General features: G+C 37.8%; 1 protein-coding gene across 7 annotated transcripts in view; it reads left to right on the top strand.

Moving 5' to 3' along the window:
* ACYP2 (acylphosphatase 2) overlaps positions 1 to 22,613 on the top strand; it is a 47,107-nt gene that overhangs the window by 12,042 nt on the left and 12,452 nt on the right. For 2 of the 7 annotated variants that reach the window (XM_030023377.2, XM_030023372.2), the window contains exons 4-5: positions 13,681 to 13,804; positions 13,894 to 13,939. The exons of 4 other annotated variants lie outside the window; for them this stretch is intronic. In XM_030023377.2, coding sequence (XP_029879237.1) covers positions 13,681 to 13,804; positions 13,894 to 13,902 — 133 coding nt within the window. In that variant the 3' untranslated portion in view covers positions 13,903 to 13,939. Of the gene's footprint in view, positions 1 to 13,680; positions 13,805 to 13,893; positions 13,940 to 16,547; positions 19,541 to 22,613 lie in introns of those variants that run through there. One more of the 7 variants, XM_030023373.2, reaches the window with a different exon arrangement.

Below are 22,613 nucleotides of genomic sequence, written 5' to 3'. Positions count from 1 at the left end.
CCTAATTTGCCGCAGAATTCCAGGCTTTCATTTGCTTAGCTGATGACTATCTGTGATAACATTCAATTCTCAAATTTCTGTTGTATCGTTGAAAGCAAGTAGGATTGCAGGGTTGTATTGGATTGTACTATAAACACAGGCAAGTGAAACTGTTGTCTGAACACTCAATTTAGGCATTTCCTTGCATAATTAGAAGTGAGATGCCTTTCATCCACACTGAAAAGTCAGAACTTATTTTGACTCTAAATTAATCTTCTTAATTAAACAACAGTAACTGTTCTATAGCAACTTTATGCAGGATTGGTTGAGCTTTCTGGGAGACTGTTTTCAAAATGCAAATTCCACTATGATGTGTGTTTTCTACTGGAAGCTTTTTATTCACTTGAGCATTTAAAGCATTTTTGCATTCTTTGTAGTTTATATTATTGGGCCCACGTGCAATGCTTTGATATTTTCAGAGTGAAGGTATTCTCTTATTACTGATACAGTAGGATGTGGTACAGTTCAATGCCATTATTCTGGGGTTTTGTGCTGAAGAAAGAGTGTTCTAGATGTCTTTAGTGCTCCAACACAACGTTTACAGAAACACTAATGAGTAAAAGTTCAGTTTCAACTAGTATTTTTAAAGGAGGCTTTTGTACTCCAGCTTATCAAGGGGAATAGCTGTGTGCACACAGTTAAAAACAGATCTTTTTAATAAACTGGTAATTACACAAAGTACATGCTTTTATTGATAGGGGTTTTTTTAAACCTATTATAGATGGTGTATTTGACAAAGCTGCCTGGGTTTTTGCAGTATGAAATAAAACTGGTACTTGAGTGGTGTAAGGTTCTAAATGTTTGTCATGTAGAATATGGCTTACTCTGTCAAGACTGCTGAGACAATGTCAGTGTTGCCTTCTGAAGGCGCAGTCTTCCTTTACCCCTGTTGAAAGAGCCAAAAGCTGTGGGACTATTTTCACAGCAGTGAACCTGAGCTGCTGTACTTTGCTTTTCAGCTTAGTGCTTCACCAATCATACTCTGTAGCTTCCAGTCATCCTACCACACTGTAGAGCTTACTCGTATTTGCCTGTATCAAATTGCATAAACATAATGGGAAGGAAATTGAGAAGCTTTTTACTTCCTGTGTAGAAAAGACTCGGATGCTGGTGAGACTGAGTTTATTCATGTGCATGGATTACACACATGAAATTGTATATAAACTTCAGTGAGCTTATGTACACGCATCTTGGCCACAGCTTGCATGTGATGTTTCAAACAAGTTCTGAAAATAAAAAACAGCTAATGTGGTTCTTAAAGAACAACTTCAGAAATTTAATTTTTTGTTTTGCTTTTTTTATTCAAACAGGTTTTCTTTGACCTCAAATTCCGAAGCGTGTTTTGTACTGAAATAAATTGGGGCACCTTAAAATGTTTTTTTAAACAGCATCGCTTAAGGCTAATGTATTTCAGCAGATTAGGCACAAAGATTGTGTAGGATGGTTGTGACTTTTTTCAATGTTGTCCAGGAAGCCATGCCAAAAGTATGATGTAAATTCTGGTATGAAAATTTTTGGTTTGGCTTCATGTAAATTCTGATGTTTCTCCCTAGGTAGGTACTAATTGACATTAGCATGAACCAAGAAATAGCCAGGGATACCTACATGGTAGCTGGATATCATAGTGCATATTTGCCTTCTGAAAAGTGCAAGGCATAAGAATTAACAAATCTTCTGTATACTGAAAGGGTAACTAACACTCTTTATACAAACTTATAATTTGATAAGGGTGTCCACTCAATGTTGTAACCTACGAAGCTTACTGAGAAGGAAAAGAATTCAGCTAACTGGTCTAAAAATGGAGATTAAATGTGCAGAGCAATGTTAAAAGATCATTACTGAATTTATAAAGCCAAGCATTCAAAAGTCGGGGTAGACTAGAAATAAGTTGTACTACAGTGCACTATAATATCTGTTTTGTTCTCTGATCTTCAGACTTGATGGCTGAAGGGTTTTTTTTTTCCTTTTGTGCATGCTGATTTTATTTGAAGATTAATAGTCCAGTAAGTAGGGAACAAGCCTGTTGTGACCACTTTTCTATCATAAGAGGGATGAAGGGTGTTATTCTGGGTCTAGACATTTGTGTCTGTAATCCACAGGAGAAAGCAACATTAAATTAATATTAAGGTTGCATAATATAAGGATGAAAAGACCTCTACAAGAATGCTGCCGCTCTCCCCAGAACAAGTGTTATGAACTACGCAAACAGATTCAGGATTAAGCTAGTAGTAGCCCTCACTTCTGGTAAGAAATCAGGAGGGAATATTTTTCAGATGTATTACATCATGTGTATAGTACCAGATGCAAGAGCTCTTCCATAGGAATGCAAAGGTTTGGTAGTTGAAAAGGACGGCATACAAAGTGGGGGGGGGGGGGGGGGGGGCGGCGCAGATAGTTAACCATGAATCCTGCGTTGAGTGGGTGGATTTGATTTAGTTCTGAATTCACTAGTGTAATGATGCACATATCCTATGAATCTTGCTACTACTGATCTTATCAACATTCTGGTGGTAAAAATGCTGACTTGGAAAAGCATAATCTCTCTAGGATTTAAGCACTTGATTAGCTAGGTGAATCTGGGACTTTTAAGTGAAATCTTTATTACTTATGCCACGCTGCACAGATAGCGAGAAAGGAGGAGGAAGCTAGTTAGAGCTTGTTTTATGGGCAAAGAACTCTGAAGCCTTTTTATCTTGCTGAGAGATACCTGTTTGTTTTATTCCACGAATTACTGTAGTACTGATTTGATTCATGGGCAAGCTGCGTTCAGTTTATTTACCATATTTTTATAGAAGATGAGTATGTTTCACACTTATGTACTTAAGATATGCCCTTTTGCCCTTTGCCAACAGGGGAGGAAAAAAAAATCAAAATTTCTTCTGATGCTGCTCTTTTCTCTGCCACTATTAGTGCATTGCAGCAGTAGAAAAAAAGGTATTGCTAGGTAACTTCATTATATAATATATAACTCAATTTTGCCGCCTTCTCTTTTCCCCAACTCCTCCCTCCACTCCCTTGTCTTATGCTCCAGGGAAATACAGTGTTTATTTGCTTAATGTGGTGCCCTGAGATTTTTCCCCTTGAACTATGCTGGATGCTACCAACTATCCTGCAGAGTTAACATTACTTTTTGCATCTTTGCCTTTCTGTTTTATGTGGCCCCTCTGAAGGGGATACTGAAGTCTCTTTACAGAGAATCACTTGGATAAACTTCGAGAAGAAACTGGGTTTGGTCTGACATCCTTTTGCTCTTGAGTTGATTTACTATAGTCACTCTGCTACTGGATTAGAAGCTTTCTTTTCAAAGCTGGTATTCTTTGTGATGTTTTTTCCCTAGCTGGGGTGCAACAGCTGGCTGTTTTCATCTATAGTGAATACTCTGCTTTTGTACCTCAAATGCTTTCCACTGGTGTTCAGACTTGTGCTCCTATGTTGTGATGCTGTGGGCTCTTCCTGCTTGTTTCCCTGCTGCTAAAGGAAGAAAGAAAATCAGCCAGGAAAAAGTCTGGAAAGTATTCAGAACTTAATGAAAGAAAAGCAGGCTTTAAAATGGGCAGCTGATACTATGTTTGCAAAAAGATTCCTTGAACTCCCAGTGACCATTCTGATGGGAGAGGGTCCTGGACAAATAGTTTTCCTTCCCTTTTTTGACTCTATAAGCCATAGAATTTTACTACATACTAGAAAACAAACTATCTGGAGCCACAAACCCAATCTCACAAATCTCCCAGCAATCATTTAATGAGATTTCAGTCATCATGTTTTTGGATCTGAAGAGGTTTGGCCTACCATGTAGGAACTCACCTGAAATCCTGTTACGCTGTACAAATGCTAATCCTGAGCCTCTGGCCTTGCTCATTGTGTAATATAAGCCATTCCTTGAAATTAGATTTCAAGGTCAGTACTAGGAAACTTTTCAACACAGCTATACCCGCTGTCAGTCTGTATAGGTTTAAAATATTCTTTAAATTTAATGGCTCAGTGGTTTTTTTTTTTGCAGAGGAGATTTTCAAGTTTAGGAAAATGAGGTGGTTTGGCTCTGTATTCTAGGAGGGGTGAAAAAGAGCAGCTGGCTGCTGCCAGTCTGAGACCTCCCTGATGTGCCCTGCCTTTACAGACTGTGGATCCAGGAACTGGAGCCTGGAAACTGAGATCTTCTTTGTCAGTCATGGGGCTGTAAGGACTCTGGCTGTAAGAGAGCTCTGCAGAGGCTGTTGCAGAGCCAGGAGTGTTGGAAGGATTGGTCTTGAGCAAGTCTGCATAGCACAACTATCCTGGGGCTGTGAACTTTGAAAGCTCAGGCTCCCCAGCAGCCTCATAGACAAACTGGCAGCATATTCTCATGAAAACCACTTTGTTGGAGTGCAAATTCAGTTCCTTTTGGAGATGAATCTGTTCAAACTCTTAGGTCAGCTGCCTGTTTTCCGGTGAATCACACCTGTAACCTATCTGTGGTTGGGAGTATATACACAGATGGAATTTTTATTTGTGCTGCTGCAATTTACTGTTGCATGTGCTATGCCCTACTTGGCTGGGAAACTGTGCTTGAGCAGTATTTTTCACCTTCAGCAATAGGAAAACACATTTGCTCTTCCCTGCTGTTCGTCACGAACATCACTCATGTGATATCTACTTATGTTTAAAAAAAGTCATAGCTAGGATGTGGTCAGCTTTGCAAAAGTTCAGGCAAATAGGGCTCCCGTGATGCCTTGCAAAATGACTGCTGTCTGTTTGGCTGCTTTTCCAGATCTTTTTTGTTAGAGCATGAATTGCTATATTATATTATCCTGCTGCCCTCATGAACACTCGGTGGTAATCCCCACAATGTGTTGTGTGAGACCTGCTAGGGAGAGCAAAGCTGATTGAATGCTGGCTGTCCTAGTGATGAACCCTGCTAATAGTTGTATTCATGTTTTCAGCTTTCCTCTAACTGCTATATCCTCTCAATTAGGGGAAAAGCGCTGAATATTAGTATGAGTGAAATGAGATACATCTCTACTTGGTTTGAAGATTGAAGTGCTTTGTATGCTAAGTGTGCCAGGGATGTCAGGATATCTATTGGGACCCCCCCTGAAGATCAAGATCTAATGGATTTCTGTATTGTCCAGTTTACACAACACTTTAATGGTTTTGTGTGAAGTTCGGCTGTCAGGACCTACTGTTACCAAGCCGAGGGGGTGTTTGCTGCTATTGCAGTAAGTGATGTCATAAATACATCAGTAGCAATATAGTACAACTTCAAAAACTAGATAGAGTTCATAATTACTTTTTGCTGTTGTAATGGAGCTGAAACTGATAGCCATGACAGTACTATGTATATTTGGAATGATGACTGAGGCAAATTTTGGTAAACGCTTGTCTTTCTAAATTCCTAGCACAAATGTGAATTAAAATTGAAATCAATTCTGTTGAGCAGCTACATAGGGATTATTCCCATGCTGTACATAGAGGAACTGGGGCACAGAGCAGCATCAGTACAGTCTCATACAGCAAATCTGTGATGGAGTTGAGGGAGGTGTGGGACTGTTGATACCCTGTCCTACACTAATCATCAGCACAAAATTTCTCCCTTTAAGTTGTTGGGGTTCTGTGCATTGGTTAGCTAATGTCAACAAAGCCCTGAAGAATAACATCTTGCTCTGAATTTCAGGGTATAGTATGCTTTTATCTAGTTTCTGGTAACTGCATTTGGACTGTTTCAAACTACACTGTTGCATTATTGTATCAGCTGATTTCTCTGGGCCAGCTGGAGCAGTCAGTTTCTGCTAGGTTCAGAAGAAATTGTATCTTTCTAATCTCAAAATCCTCCTGATGTTAAACAGTACAAAGAAAAAAAATTTGTAGGCTGTAGTCAGTCAGGGCCCCATTCTGCTTTATTAACATGTTTTAAGAGATTCTTACTACCAAAGAACAGATAGTAAAATTAAGCAATAAAGCCAGAGAGCGAGAAAGTATTAATGTACAAATGGAAACCTGTAGCACAGAGATGAACTGATTGGCTCAGTTGCACAGGAATTTTGTTGCAGACTCTGAACTCAAGTTGTTTCCTGACTCCCAGTCCAGTCCTTCACCACTCTGTTCTCTTTGCCTTTCTGATCCTGTAGTTTAAAACAAAACTGTTCAACTTTGTCTGTATTTTATAGCTATTAATAAGAAAATAAATGCCTTCTGTAGTTCTTGCACAATAGAAGTGAAGTGATGGTTATGTATGCCAGCTGGCATTTTTTTGTTAAATGCTAGCATTAATAATAATTAATTGGATAATTACATAGAAATTTTCTTTCTGGCTTACATCCATATGGATAGTATAGGCAAAAAATTCTGAGCCATAGCAGTGTGGACTGGAATGTATGAGCAATTAATCGTTTCAGTGAGTACTTGTAAACAAGGTCAGCTCAGCAGGCATTCAGGAAATCTCTTATGAAATGTGATGCTGTCTTCATTATCCTTTTAAAGGGTTTTGGTGTAGGATCAGAACAGCAGGCAGGATTTTTCTCTGCCATGCTGTTTGAGTACATACAGCAGATTTCTCAGGACTTGCAGACCTGTAGATAAACATTTAAAAAACCAGACCTGTAGTCTTGTATTAAAACTGTATGTTATTCTCACCTTCTGAAAGCTGTTCTTTTGCCTGAGTTTAGTCACAGTTATTCAGTGAATTTAGGCTAACAAAAATCTGTTCAACTTAGTATCTGGTTTACTATTTTAGCTAACATTAAAAGAGATGTTCCAGTTATTCCCAACCAGAAACATGTAGAAGGCTGACAACCTAAATATTGAGCACCACACATTCTGAGAAATGCTAAATATTTTGCTTGATTGTGTTGGGAGTGATCTAGTAGACTTAAAAATAATTTCAAGTTTTCTAGTTGTTAGGCATGTAAGGTATGCCTCTTGGAGACAAATGGAAATTGCAAAGCATGGAGCACATATGGGACCCGGGCATGAAGCAGTGTGTTGAAGGGATAGGTGCCAGTGTTTGCCTTGCACAGTGAGTTAAAATGTCACATTGCTGTGTGGGATTGACATGGGAGGGGATGCTAGAGCTTGTGGGACAGCAGTGTAAACTGTGTAGGGATTGCTGAAGATTCCTTCCCATGAGAGACCTGCCTGATGCCTTTACCCTGACAACAGTGCCCCTAAGGAAGCCACGCTATGCTATTGGCTCTCCTCTTCTGACTGCACTTTAACTATCCTCCCAAAGGGAGGTAAAAAATGAAGTTAATGTGTTTAATTGGAGTCTTGCATGGAAACCTGTCTTCTCCTGAGGGGATTGTGTCACTGGGAATGTGATTCCCTGTAGAAAGGCATAAAAGAGGTCTGTGTTACCATGTGGTTTGAAAATAGAACTTACTAAAATGCTTTAAATGTGCTAATATGGCTGTCAAAAGTTATGACGTTAATCTCAAAATGGATAGCTTTTGTATGAATATGGAGCCCAGGTGTCTTTAGTGGGACTCTACTGGTGCAAGGGTCTGTGCATATGTCCCTGACTACATCATGGCATTTGTTATGGGAAGCATGTGCTTTGAGATACGGGGGGACTCAACAGAAATAGCATATTTTCTTACTCTTTGCCAGGTGATATGTGCTGCCTAACCCAATATTTTTTAGTGAGGAAAAGGAACAGAAATGCCAGGGCACTAAAGGCAGTAAATATGTAGTCCCTTTGGTTAATGTGAGTCAGTGTTCCAGGGTAGCAAAGTGTTTGTTTGCAGCAGTGGTTTCCCTGTTAGGTGGTTGCTTATTGTTGCTGCTGTTAGAGAAAACCTCAAAGGACAGTGGGAAGGGACAGAGAATTTATAGTAGTTTCAATAATGTGCTGATGTCAAAGTATATCTGGTATGTAGCAAGTGTTAATTTTAAACAGCTGTCTTTAGGTAGAAATAAGTTCTCTGATCTACACCTCTTAAAATACAATCCAGAATTGTCATGTTCAGCTGGTCACAAGATTAGGCAAATCCACAAGTGAAAGTTAGTGGTGGTGAAATGAACAGGAACAGAGGTGACATGGGCTTGCCTGAGGGTGGAATACGCAGTCCATTTCAAGTTAATGTTGATGCCACTTGTTTAGAGCATTGTGGTTGGTAACCCTTTTCTCCTCTCAAACTGCCTCCCTGCTCTTAAAGTGGATCAGCAGTGTAACATGCCGGTGGCTTTTGGAATTAATCTCAAGGTCCTATCTAAATACAGGGGAACAAAACGAAAGGCCTGTGCTACATGTGTCTTCCGTGTCCCCGCCCCCCCCCCCCTCCCCAGTCTGCTGTGAGCAAGCATAATGTATACTCTGTATCATTATTGTACAGTCATCCTGGATTTAGTTAACTTAGCATTTTTTAAAAGTTGCTACATATTTAAAGAAAACAAAATTGTGGCCCATGGCAGTGTAACCTAAGCCTTTTACCTTTGTTTAAAACAAGCATTTATCCTTGAATAATTAGTATATAAGAAAAAATTACTACAATTACATTAACTTGTGCATTATTGCCATTGTAGACAGTATTTCACACAGCACCTTGTGAGCCTGCCCTCTGCTCAAGGTACAGGATTGTTGATACAGTGAGCAAAAAGACCTTTTTCTTAGCTTTGGAGTTGGAGGCAATGAGATGGAGTTCATTTTGAGGAAAGCACAAGATGAAGTACTCTAAATGCTGACATAAAAGAAAATGTTAGTTCTGGTTCTGTAACCAGCTCAAAGAGGAAGGAGTAAGATGGGCAGGCGAATCAAGTACTTCTAAATGATATTTATTTTTTTCCTTGATTCTGTCACTCTCCAATAGAAAGAAAAGCAGCTCTCTTGAGGCCAGCAGACATTGAAATCCATGAGCACTTTTGCCCTCCCAGTTGTTCTGGCTCTACTACAGCTTGACAGCAAACAAGTTCCTCTTGTGGCATTAAGTTGAAATTTTGGCTATGTTTATACCACTATAGTGGGAAAAAGTGACAGGATGGTGGAGAAATTCTGCCTTGATTAAATTTAAGCAATCTAGTTATATATTAAAAATAAAGCAAGCCAGCCTCACAAAGCATATGGATCTTGATGGAAATATTTCTTTCAGGAAAGGAGAAAAATGAAATTCCTTTGGGAGAAAGGGCTATAACTTAAGAAATTGTGCAAAGAGGGCTATTGCTCTAGCAAGTAACTGCTGGTGTGGTTTTAGTTGGTGAATAAAATAAAATGTCTAGAAAGGGAGGTTAGTTTTTAGTTAGTTAACTCTACAGAGAACAGCAACAGACTGTTTTGTGAAGCCTGTCTTCAGGCACACTGATAATACTTAATTCACTAATGACTCGGTGATCGCACCTGGATTGACTGCATTGCTAACTAAAGATTTTTGTGACAATACTTGATGTTTTTTCTCAAAGCCTTAATGCTTGATACAAAACTATTATGTAGGAATTGAAGTTCTGCTTCAAAGAATGGTTTTCAGCCTTGCACATTGCAGAGAAAAAGTTGGCACTGTTAAGATAGTGCCAAAACCCAAAGGCAAGCAAAACCTCTGAATTTTATTTTAAAGATCTGATAAGATTTCAGCTGGTCTCATGATTTTCTGGCACTTGATTAATAAATCTGAACAGTGGGATTAGTAATAATCTTTAGTGAAAATGAGATACTAAGAGTATTATGAATAGTTTTCAGGTATTTCTTTTTCTATGCCATATCTGTTCAGGTTCATTGCACATTTTGTTCTGATGTCTAGTTCCTCAAAGAAAAAAGGATGGTAAAAACAAAGAAAATAATTATCTTCAAGTAATGCCATGGTATGTTTAAATCTTCTATTTTTTCAATCAGACCCAGTGTAATACTAATGACAGATGAGAAAGCAGATCGTGAATCTGTTTGGTAGCTGGTTCAACTGAATTCCGAATTGTTTTTCTGGGAAATGTTCAGCCAGAGCTATATCTGAATCTAGAGAAGGTGTCCTAAATTTCTCAGCCTCACAACAAAGTTAAAATATAATGCAGTGTGTGTAGCTCATGAACCAATGAAGTATGGTATGAAATATCAGCTGCTTCATAGTTAGAGATTCTTCACAGTGGGAATCTCATGTGTTGCTTCTGGATGTGTTTACTTCTTTCATCCATTCAGTATTCCTTTCTTCACCTGCTGAATTTTTTCTTTGAATTGTGGAGGTTTTGTATCTTAGGATGTAGGGAAGTATATTTAATTTGTGGTTTGTGTTGTGTTTCTCTTCCTGTAGTTGCATACAAGATCTCTCTTGATTTATTGCACTTAAATGGTGGTCTTTTAAACTGCTCGTGTTCAGTGAAAAACATATACTGAGTAGGGCTGCTAGAGAAGGACTTCTGAGTGTCAGGATTAGCGTGTGAAGAGGAGATGAGACAGAAACTGTCTGGTAGGAATAAACTTTAAAAGTAACATGGTAAACTATAAATTACATGTCTAATGTGTAAGATGTGAATGGAGTCAAGTAAGCATAAAGCAACTTACTCCCTAGATCTCTCAGATATTCCAGGAAAACAAAACTTAAGCTGTTTGTTTCAAAAATATGTAACTTTCATTTGTTTTCAGTATGTTTCTGGAGTAGTTATCTTGGGTGCAGTCATGGATCTTTACTGGGCATTTCTCCAGTTAGTTTCATATTGTTGGGTTGCTAGCACAAAACAAAAATTGACAAGGTACGGATTTTTTTCCTCAGCTTTTCCTGCTTATTTGCAGTTTCTGAAAATCCTTAGCTTGAGGAGCAAAACTGGATATATTTGAGATTGGCAAGGTCTTTGGTATTGAGCAAATACTTTTTAGCTTTCTCTTTAGAACTCTGTAGGGTTTAAATGGTGCCAAGAAACTATTTTCCGGTTGACTTGATGTGTACAGTATAGTTACTGTCAGGAAAGTTTTACTTCAGTGTGTAGGCTTACAGTTTTCTGTTCTGTGCCCTTGCAAAAATGGCACAGTGAACAGCTATTTGTTTTGTTTTGTTTTTCCAGATATATTTACTATTTCCCGAGTTTATCCTGAAGTCATCATTTGCTTCTGACTCATCGCGCAAAGGTTCCCTCAAGTCCTAAGTTTTCCTGAGTGAAAACAATCCTTTGGTCATATCTGCAACGTTGGAAACTGTCAGTTGTTTAATGATTAACATATTGAGTCCATGTAAAGCTAAGGAATCATATTTACTCATAAAGAATTAATCAGTCTTTGTGCCTACATCACAGAAATGAAGGTATTCAAGATCTTTTTCAGTTGTAAACTCTGAAACAAATCATGCAATCATTCTGCCTTTGTCTCTAACTTTTATACTTCACCTTATCCAAGGTTAGAAAAAGAACTTCTGCTTGACCAGCTAGCCTGTGCTCCTCTCCTTCTCGGTCTTGTCTTGAGTTTCTTTCCTGATTCTCTCATTGGCTTTTATGATTCACTGCTAACGTATAATTTCTTCTCTTCTAGAAGCTACACTTCCTTAGTCACTAGTAAAATGTTTTTGGCTCTGTGTAGCAATTTGAAAAAAACATTTAAAGGTGCTTGGAGGATTTGGTTCTCTTGTCATTTAAACAAATATATATTTTTTTACTTATTTGAAATTCATCCTTGTTGATATGCAGTATAGGCTTTGTAGTTCAGTGTTTTCACACTAGATGTCAATCTACTTGCATATGTAGAAGTTGCTATGTATTTTTTGCCTTCTAGATATTTCTTTCACCAACTGCACTAGAAGAATCCTATTTTCCATCTACTTTGCAGGGGAGTCAATGCCACGAGAGAAGGGATGAATTTAAATATCAATTTTCTTTTGGTGGCTAATATTGAAGAACACTTCTTCCAAATAAGATGGCAATTTCGGGATTGCCAAGTGTAATTAAAATCTTTGATTTCACTAAAGCTGGTTGACAGCTTTAATTGAAAATGAAATTTCAACAACATGGAAGCAGAAGTTGGAAAGGCTTAGGTAGAAATATTTTTTCGAATTGCTGAACAGTAATTTAAATATACGTATTAATATTTGTTGTTGATAGCTGTGTCTTGCTATTTCAACATTGTAGGTACTGAGTTTAGTAAAATGGCTGAATATTTGTGTGACTAGTCTCTTGTTGGCTGCATAAAACTTGTTTGCAAGAACAAATTCTTAGTTCCTAGAAAACAGAGGCTGCAAAAATATGAATGCTAAGCTAGAGGGAATCATAGATGTGTGCTTGTGTCACCCCATCTCTGTTCTGCTTGTTCTATTCCTGTAGCAGGGAGCGTGTTGAGGGATATAAGATGAGCCAAATTAAACTTAGCAGGAACACTGCCATCATAACAGTGAGTATGAGAGGGAAGCTTGAGTATGAAACATTTGGAAGTCTGAAAACATTGATTACAAACATACATACAATTAATCTTGTTTACTGTCTTGTATAGAAAAATGTATAATTCATAAAAATGTAGAGAAACTTGTTTCAGTGCTTATTTTTTAATCTCTTTGCCTCTTTTAAAAAACCATTCTTGCAAGGTCTTATTGAAATGAAGATCTTTAAATTAAAGGAGGAACAGTGTGATATATTGTGGTGTGCTTGCAAAACAATACAATTTCAGGCTGTCACGGATGGAGTGATGCACTTCACTCATAAGAGAGAAGTAGCAATATGTTTATTGATATAAAAGAGCAATTTAACAAAGTTTGATAGTAAGTGTGACAGTGGTTTAACAAGGTTCGATTGCAAGGTTCACTTGATGCTTACTGCATAGAGGACAGGGTCAGACAAAACTGTCAGGGAGACCCTCCCATTGAGTCACGAGGTTCAGAAAGGACCCCATTGTGTTCTGCCCTTTCTCAGAGGGCAGTTTAGGGGCAGCTGGATCCAGATTTAGTCCCAGCCTTGGTCAACAGTTTACGTCTAAAGGATTATATGTGCACAATCAATCCTTTATATGACTTTGCTAAGATTTCAAAGTTTAGCATGCTATTAATCACTTACTGAGAATCTGTTGAGGCAAGATCTCAACCTCGAGGAGTAAGCTTGAGAGGCATCCCTACTCAAGGGGAGATCCTGGTGTGCAGGAGAGCTCCATGGGCCCTGGGCTATCCACTATTTATGGAGTAAGATAATTGACTCATAGTCATATTTGTCTACTGACTAGAGGTGTTAGGTTCTTCCAAATTTGGCTTGAGTTGGACATTGACCAGCACTGTGGTTAGGTGGATGAATTGTTCAAATTGGCCCTTGGCTATTGTGTTGTTATCTGTCTCCCCCAAATCCACTTTGAGACAGATGCAGCCATCATGACCAGACACATCCATTACAAATGCCACTGGTGGTTATCGCTTGAGTGGGGTTATGGGAAATACAGGTCAGGTTAGGTGGAGCGCAGAGCTACACAGGCTTACAGAAGCAAACATGACAAGAGGCATTTAAAGTCCATTTAACATGGTATTCACCTACAAGCCAGGAGACACAAGTCTTAGCTCACATCTGTACTTATTTAAGGATGAATAATCTGGATGGAGGTGTCTGTGGCTGACTGAGATGCTTAACTCCAGAGGAATCCTGAAATTTTTCAGTGATTTAGTAGTACTACTTTTGAAGAGGTAGGAGTATTAGGAAGAACAGAAACACTTACAAAATCAGTTTTAATAATTTTTCTGATACTATATCCTGCTTCTGCTGTATCTCTTCTTTTTTTTTCTGTTTTCATTTAAGAAATCATGGGGGCATGGGGAGAAGACGCTGTCTGAAAGGTATAATACTGTATGGAAGTCAGGTCCTCAGCACCAAGCGTTGTACTCTACAAACCTGCTCTTGCTGGTCCCTGCTCCTGGCTAAAGTAGGTGTAACCACCCTGTTTCTAGTTAGCCTGTTTGTTTTAGTACTTAAGTACCATTTACAAAAGCATCACCCATCGTGTCATTGCAGAGCCATTAAGAGGATTGGAAAACCTTTGAGACTGGCAGCAGTACAGGTAGAAGCCTCTGCCTCCCACTGTTTTTTCTATATACCTTCAGTAGTATTTTACTCTGAGTAACTGTTTAGAAGTGGAAATAATTGCTGTTATGAATGCTATTGGCAGGATTCAGTGAGTTACACTGAAGTTTCTAGTCACAGAGAAAGTAGCAGTGGTTGTAACAATGTAACTCCCTTTCTCATTATGTTAACCTCTTTCATTGTGTTACAGCTCCAGTTTTAGTAGCAGACCTTCTCTGCCTCTTGTGAAAGAAGCTCGGTACATTTTTAGATACCACTGAAATAGCTAATTGGTCTAACAACTTGTGTAAAATTTTTGACAAAGGTAAATGTGATTCAGTATGATACTGTTGCTGATATGCTTTGTCATCTCTGCCATCCCGATCCTGGCTGGATTCCAAAAATAGAGTTACCACTTGTAAATGGCTGTGGAGGTTTTCCATGGGCAGGAGCGCCTGTCCGATGGGCTGGCGCACTCTGGCATCTCAAAGATATTGTGTATTGCTGCCCTCCACCTGAACTGCCTCTACTGATTGCAGCATGTCCCAGCTTAAACCCCAGAGTTTGAAAACTTTTTTTTTCTTCTAGTCAAGCAGTGTTTTAAACATGTTTTAATTGGTGTCTGTGTAAGATGAACTTGACCCTAGTTGGAAATATTCAACCAAATTATTTCCACCATGAAGGCGTCTTGCGTTATACTCTAATTCTGTCAGATTAAAGCATTCAAATAACAGTAATACTGCCCTTAATATCATGCAGGAGTCTTGTTATAATTCAGGTGTATTAGTAGTGGTATACCAATGTAGTTAAAATTCTTCTTAAAGAAACATTGTATTGTTTTTTGCATGCCCCTACCTGTTTGGATTGGAGTTAATATTGTTGTATGTCTGAATAAATGAATGCAAGTTCACATACTTTGAAGTTCAAATGCAATTATAAAGCATATTAAACTAATTGCATTAACTATTGAATTCTTCAAAGCTTTCAGTGCTTTATTTGGGGCAAAATAAATTACCCAATTTTTTTAAATTTTGTAATACAGATCGGTACTGTATCATTAATATAACTATTTTTCAACATTTTCCTATTTCTTTAAAAAATTTATGAGATTAAAAATTCCAAAAATCATTGAAGAACCAAGCTGGCCAATGTTTCTAGTGATTTGGAGATCTGATATATTTTTTAGACAACAGTTTAAAAAGTGAAAGAATACATTCAACATTGCAGTAAAACAGAAAAGCCACGCAGAGCATCATGGCTAGTTAAACTGGATTTTCATTTAGTGCATTTCATTCATTGATGCATTTCATTCATACACCACCTCTGGTGTGAGCAACCAAAATGTGTAGTTGCACCTGACTTTGTGTTTGCACTGGGTTTATCATTGTAGTGAGTTGTGTCTGGGTGATCGCTGCCTCCGTATGCTGACACGGAGAAGCCTTAGAGGCAGCATTGGAAAAGAATGAGTGTGAAGGCAAGATAGGGCCCACTGCCAAGAGACAGGCCACACTGCTTCACATAATTACATAATAAACCTCAACAGCAATTTATAATGTAATTTCTTCATGTTGCCTATATGAAAATTATTTAAGAACTTTAAATATGCAGAGGCTTGAAGAATTTGTACTTCTTTATTATGAAGTTAATTGCAGATGAAGAGTGAGATGGACCTGAATTTCTTGAAGAACTCAATTAACTTTAACTTGTTAATTAATGTGTTTTCTTACAAGGTCAGAAAATCCTTTCAGCTCACAGTGCAAGAGCTGTAAGGTTAGGGAGGATGTATGACTTTGTGAATAAAAAGATTCATTGAATTTTAAGTTGAGAGTGGAATGCAGTCTCGATTGAGTGGCAGCATCTTTCATTATCTTATGTTATAATGAAGAACATTGGAGTTTCACCAAATATATCCTTAACCAGAAAGTCAGATTGGATCTGTATTGCAAAGAACAAACTGGAATGTATGACATGAATAGAACAGAGTAAGTGAAAAGATGGGGAAAGACAGAGGCGTTTATGTAACAATAGGTGACACAGGTCTCTGGCTGCATCCTTAAATATCTGTGTATCTTGCTGGGGTAATTTCAGGGACCAGTAATGCTGTCCAACTGATGTTGCCTTGACTGCTTTACAATTTAGAATTACGAAGCTAAATACTTAAAATACTCGTGAGGTACCAGTCTGACATAATTACAGGTGCCCTGAACAAACCGTATGAGGATGTAATAGAAACTAGATGTGAATGCAGGCTAGCTGGGAAGAGAAGTGAGAAATTAATCATGGCAATTTTAAGCTAAAGAAGGTATTTCTAGCAATACCTGGTACTTCCAGGTACAACTGAAACTCTGATTGGAATTGTTGTGCAGAAATATTTTCTTTAAAAGGAAGTATTTTAGCATTTCTGTTCTAAAATATTAAAAGGCCTTTTTGGTGCCTAATTCCACTTAGTAGCTTAAAATACTTTTGATCTTCTATAAAATAGGCTTGCTTTGGGATTTTTTGGTGGTTTACTTAAGTCCTCTTTTTTTGACTAGAGATTCCTGGAAGGTGTATGGTAGAATGTAGTCTTCATAGTTATGCTTCATTTATTTTGTGTTATTTCATAGGTCTTAATATCAGTTGAAGAGACAACTTTACACACTGAGTCACCACTCCCAGGCAATGAACCGAACAGGGCCATTACTCTTACTTTGTAGCTGACCGATACCAACCCTATTTAAAAACTTTGCTAACCACCGCTGCTCTGAGAGCTCTTTCTAACCTATGGGGTGAGTGTAGAGTCATGTGGACCGTATTGCCTGGATTCTGATGCTAAAATAGTTATTGAATGTATATTATTTTAACATAAATTTGTCTCAAATACCTATTAAAAGTGGTGAATGTACATAAAGTAATAATTAATGAAAAATAATTTGCTTTAAAAAAAATTCTTTTGATCAGGTGGAATGATTTGTATCCTTTAGCCAGCATCTATCGTGGAACAGTTTCATTATCTGAAAGAATTTTGCTGTAAGGGAAGTGTTTTGTATGCCTTAGCAAACACAGTCTCTTCCAGAATTCACTGAGGTGTGCTGAAGAGCAGTAAATAATAAGTAATTGCTTGGGTCCTGGAATTTTCTTTAAAACTGAATTTACTTTAAAAAAGTATCAGGAAAGAGTGCAATTTGAATGTTACGTAGTAAGATCATAAAACAGAGATTTAGGTGTTCTTTATCACATTTTATACAAAAATCCTCAGTTTTTAGAGCATGTTACTTTGGAGCAACCTACAAAGTGATTTCTGTAGAAGCACATGAGTGATTCTGTTTGTGTCCTTATTTGAAAGTGTACTTAGTTCTTTGTTTCTCTTACTTCCACCTGTGAGCGTATGGATCAAAGTGAAGGCTTGTTCATCTTCACCTGTCGCTTGATCTTCCATCATACACTGGAGATGTTCTGTGTCAGGTTTTACCATGATGTGAGACTTGACTGCACACCCTTTATTCCTGCCATCTACAAAGTACCCAGCAACTGAGTAACCTCATCCGGAGGTTTAAAGTGGTGTCCTCATTCTCCATAGACTCTTCTGCCAATGTTCATGCAGACTGTGGCCCTTTTGAGCATAATGGTGAAGACCGGAGGATATGAATGCTGATGTTCTGTCTTTAACTGTGCATATTTAGGGACACAATTATTGTTCATACTTACTTGCTCTATCTTTGCTGCATTTAATTCTGCTTAAAACAACTTCTTTTCTTTCCTCTGTGCTTTTTGTTGATGAGTAGTTCTCTATTCTGTCCTAAGTACCAATAGTTCATAAGGAAACATTGTGCCAGCTGCATCTTTGATGCACTAGCAAGGATCTGGGATTTTTGACTGTCAGAACTTTCTTGTGGAGCTAATGGCAAGCAACATAAGTTAAAAGCTGTGTTCACAGTGCTCAAGCTGCATGATGAAGTGTATATGTGGCAAGGTAGCCTTGATTTGTGAGAGTAACAGTAATAGAGATGGAGGAAGAACTGGAGGGACAAAAAGATTTTTCCACATATAAATGAATTGGAAAGCTACCCATTATTCTGAATTAAGTGCTCTTTGCATCCCCTTTAGCACCTATGTCTATGTTTGGGGCTGGTGCCCAGCCAGATTTCTATCAGAATTGTGTGGCTGTTCTGTTTAAACGTAGCAACTTTGAACTGTTTATGGTTTGTTAAAACTACAGTCATGTAACCATTTTTGTCCCATATGCTCATAGTAAATATAATTGTATTAAAACTATACATAGAGATCAAGGCCTGAATTGTTTATGCATAGTTTTCTGTTCCGGTAATTTGTTCTGCTTAGCGTTCTCCCTGTTACTTTTTTTTTTCCCACTGTATTTTTTCTTAATCTTGTCAGTAAGTGTTGTGTACATGTTTAAGGAAAAGAAAAAGTTACTATTTTCCACCAAGTGCCCTGTTGCTTCAGGGTTTTGTCTGTTTCCTACTTGGTATTTGCTGGTCATACCAGTGGTGTATCAATTGTATGTCTGGGAAAAACGCATTACTTTTTATCCTAATAAAATCAATGTTCTGCATTTTGTGAAAGGTAAGAAACTGTCATCCCTTCATCCAGTTCTTGGATGCCATCCAGCCTTTTGGATACATCGGTGCTGTGGTTTTGGAGAGAATCTGCTCTAGCAATTTGGAGTGAACTTTCTCTGTCTCCAGACACAGTGAAGGAGCAGCAGATAGGCCCAGCACTGTAACTCAGGTTTGAATGTATGGAGAGGAGTCTTAAGGTTTTTTTCTCTACCATTAATTACAATTTGATTAGTTGGGCAGGGTTTTTCTGGCTTTGTTTTTATCATTTTACTGCTGCTGTAAGAGCAAGGCAAAGCAGTAGATAGTAATATTTAGTTAAATATTCTGAATATCAACCGTAATCATGTTGCTTTTTGTCTGGATTAAGAAGGGTGTTGCCTCTTCAAGTTCATACTGGATTCCTTTGCCCGAGAAGCTAAATCCAGATTTCATAAGCTATTATACTTAATCCTTGAGTTAGTTATATTGAGATATGCTTACCAGTTGTTTTGGGTATATTTGTAATGGATCAGGCTCTTGGGTTAAATTCTTATAAGTGAATATCCTGAATAGGAAGCTATTTAAGTGGGTGGTTAGCTTTCATAGACCTTCACTGAACTGATTTTTAACATGTCTTGAAGATGAAGCACTGTTGGCAGCTGAAATAAGAAATGGACCCTTCACTATTTATGAATTTTGGGGCTTTGTCTTCCAGTTTTGGAAAGCTGAGTCATGAAAAAGGTCCAACAATTCAAACAAAAATGGGGTGGAAATAATTATTTTAAAGCTGAAATGTGGAGTTTTATCTATTTTGGGGGATAAAAAATTAAGAAAATGTGGTAGTATTTTTCTACATACTGTATCAGAATATATGGATAAATAAGCAAACTTGCAAGAAGGAATAAAGGTGGTTTCTGTCATTAAAGCAAAGGAGAATGAAAGAATAGAATTATTTGTACCATAGCAGTAAAAAATCTGTCAATACTTGAATTATGAACATTATGAACTCTTGTTTCCATTGTTTAAGTAAACCAAAAAATATGTAGGCAAGACTGCAACATCCTGTATTAAGTTTAAAGCCAAAACGGATGTACTGTTTTAATTCAATAAAAATCTTTTTTGCTGCTTTATATTGTAACAACAAAGTTGTTCTCTAATAAGAGTAGAGATACATTTTCTACTTGCAGGCACTTTCATAATAACTTTTACAGCTTTTCTACTTGAAATGCTGTATTTGTGTCCTGTAATGAAGGAACAGGAGAGCCAAGTTAAATGTGGGAATTTTTAACTTGCAGTACAGTGTTGTTGCTTTATTGATGCTACACAGTATACACTGAGAATTTCACAGAAGTGCAGGAGAGTTAGACATATGTTTTACTTTAATGAAAGTTCTGTGGCTAAATTCCCTGAGTCGACAACTGTGTACTGGATTGTTTATGACATTATATATGTTTAATTCTTAGAATCAGCATTAGAAGTATTCACTGTCTAATGAATTGCTAGCAGAAGTCCTTGATGACTGAGTTTTGACATCTATTGACTTCTGAGTACCAGGATTTCCAGTCTCCTGGAGTTGTTTGGTGCTCCTAAATAATTTAGTGTGTAGTTTGGTATGTGTGTCCAAAAGGAAAATGTCCTCTGGTGGTTAAGATAGCATTGGTATTCAAGAGTTTGAAGTATGTTTTGACTGACCATAATCTTTGAAAATGCAGGTCTTTTGAATTGGAAACCTACATATATCTGAGAATATGTTCTATCTAGAAGTGTTATAGTAAGGATCTAGCTCTTTATATATTCTCGTCTACACTATGTATAATGCAGGTTTTGCCCCATGTAGGCTGTATCTATACCTCTATTTACAGAGTACTAGCAGTTGTGTTACTTCAGACATATTTGCATGTGTGTTTTTTAATGAAAATTCTCATAGAATACTAAGTTAATAATTTCTCCAAATACAGGAGAATGATTCAGTATGATGTCAGAAATGAAAATTTTACTTTGCATTTCTTCTATTTCCGTAATATGTTGAACAAAATGGTGATCACACCTGCTTGTTAGAGGTATAAAGGATGAAATTCTGATTCTGTGCCATTGGAAAGACTTCAGGGATTTTAGCAGGGTGAGAAATTCACACAACTGGGCTCTTTTCCTACAGAGAGTGCTCTGGTATGGTCATCTCCCTTCACTGGAAGCAGCATTGTTCCAAAAGGAGTGACTAGTAGTAAAAAGACAAATAAGAGTGCATTATCTTACCTAGTACAGGTGGCGTAGCAGAGGACTTCTACAGGGGTGAAGTTATTCCCAAGTTATGTACTGAGGGAAGAAAGGGGGGTATTGGTGGTGGGGATGCAACCTGCAGGGTTAGGAGAAATGGTGAAATTAAGTGTTTGTCTGAGACTTATTCAGTTGTAATTCATTCTGCTTATGTGTATCTGTCCAGGGTTCAGTTATAGCATCACAACCACATTTTTCATAGAACCACTGCATTGTTCAGTGTCCAGGGAAAGCTTGTTCAGAGAAGGCAGTGGGCTTTGTATAGTAGAAGGACTTGTAGCTACTGGTCATGCCTTCTGTCTTCACCAGCCTTATCAGTGAATAAGACAGGAAGAAAAGAAGGGTGATCAACTAAGACCATTAAACACTGCTCTGAACGGTGGGGATTTCTCTACTTCTGCCATAGATTTCCACCATGGTGCCAGTTAAGTAATTTAGAGTAGGCTTTTCGTATGTGATCTCTGTTTTTCTCCTTTTACTGGTACCCAGTTTGAGACCCTGGAATGTGACTTGCAGAAGTGATGTGCACTGAGCTCCTTTCTGATCTCAGTTACATTTATTTGGTCATGAAATTTGTCATATAATCATAAATATTCTTAAAAATCAGGCCTTGCTTATCTCAGAATGGGCATTCGAATTCCTGAAGGCTTTTAGTGTCTTTATCTGCAGCCAAATCTGTGGTCTAGCCACCCTTTTCATCCTGAGTTTCATTGCAGCTGTTGTAATGTGAAGTTCGTATTTAACCGATATGATTTATATAGTGTTTGGAGTATTTTTTCTGGACAACAAGGAAGCTGGAGCATACTCTTGTTTTTATAAAGTGCATGATGACATGAACTGTTCTGACAATTCTGCAAAATTATTATTTTATAACAGCTCCCCCTAATCATACACTGCTTATGTTTGTAAGCTTGCATAACTCTTTGTCCTAAATTAATAGTTTTGTTTTGCTTCTAAGGTCTTGGTGTTGCAAAAAAGGAAAACATCTTTTATTCTCTGTGCACTTGTAAATGGCCAAACAAACCTTTGTGAGCAAATTCAAAGAGCATGAGTGCGTGCCTTCCGAGAGGTTTTATTCTAGGAAACCTGCCAGTCATTAATGCCAGCATTTCAACTCTCTGCCCTTGGAAATCTTTGTCACTTGAAGTACCAAGTAATTCAAAGTTTATTCTGAAATTAGTTATTTTAAATACTTTAGTTACTTCTTCACTTTAAGAAAGTATTAACTTTGGACTGTATTGCTGAATCCCTTCTTAATTTAGTGCAGCTTAGCACAGTTGAGTCAGGAATGTTATAGTTAACAAGGAAAGGGCCAAAACCTGCCCACAGGTGATCACCATCACACCATGACCATCACAGGAAATACTGAGTCAGGAAAGACGTAATGCAGCTGAGCATCTGTGACTATACCAGTGAATTATCCCATTTCCATGAATTCTGTTGGAAAGCCCTTTCTGTGGGGTGCATGCAAGCTTTGTAGTGGAAAACAAAATTTGTTTCAAAGTGGTGAGTCATGGCTAGCCTGGTAGCATTCACTACTCATCTTTTTGTGCATTAATGAGGCACTGGTAATTAGCTATAAAACCCAGGTTTGTCAAGCATATATTAATGAAGTATTTGTACATAACAAATTTCGGTAAAATTAGCTGCTAGTGAAATTAGTGCGTTTCTGGGATTTTTTTGTAGTTCTTAATTCACATTACAAAACCTACATAGTCCCTAGCAGCAGTCTATAGTGTGAAAGTGATCAGAAACAGATCTGTCTGCTTTAACTGTCCAGGCAGAATAAAATTTCAAAAAAGGGGGAAGGGAAAGAAAGAAATGGAATAAATTACAGAAAACAAATGAGATGTTTGATAC

Source organism: Aquila chrysaetos, chromosome 8 (assembly GCF_900496995.4).
Source record: "Aquila chrysaetos chrysaetos chromosome 8, bAquChr1.4, whole genome shotgun sequence".
NCBI lineage: Eukaryota > Metazoa > Chordata > Aves > Accipitriformes > Accipitridae > Aquila > Aquila chrysaetos.
This window is presented reverse-complemented; position numbering and strand designations above follow the sequence as displayed.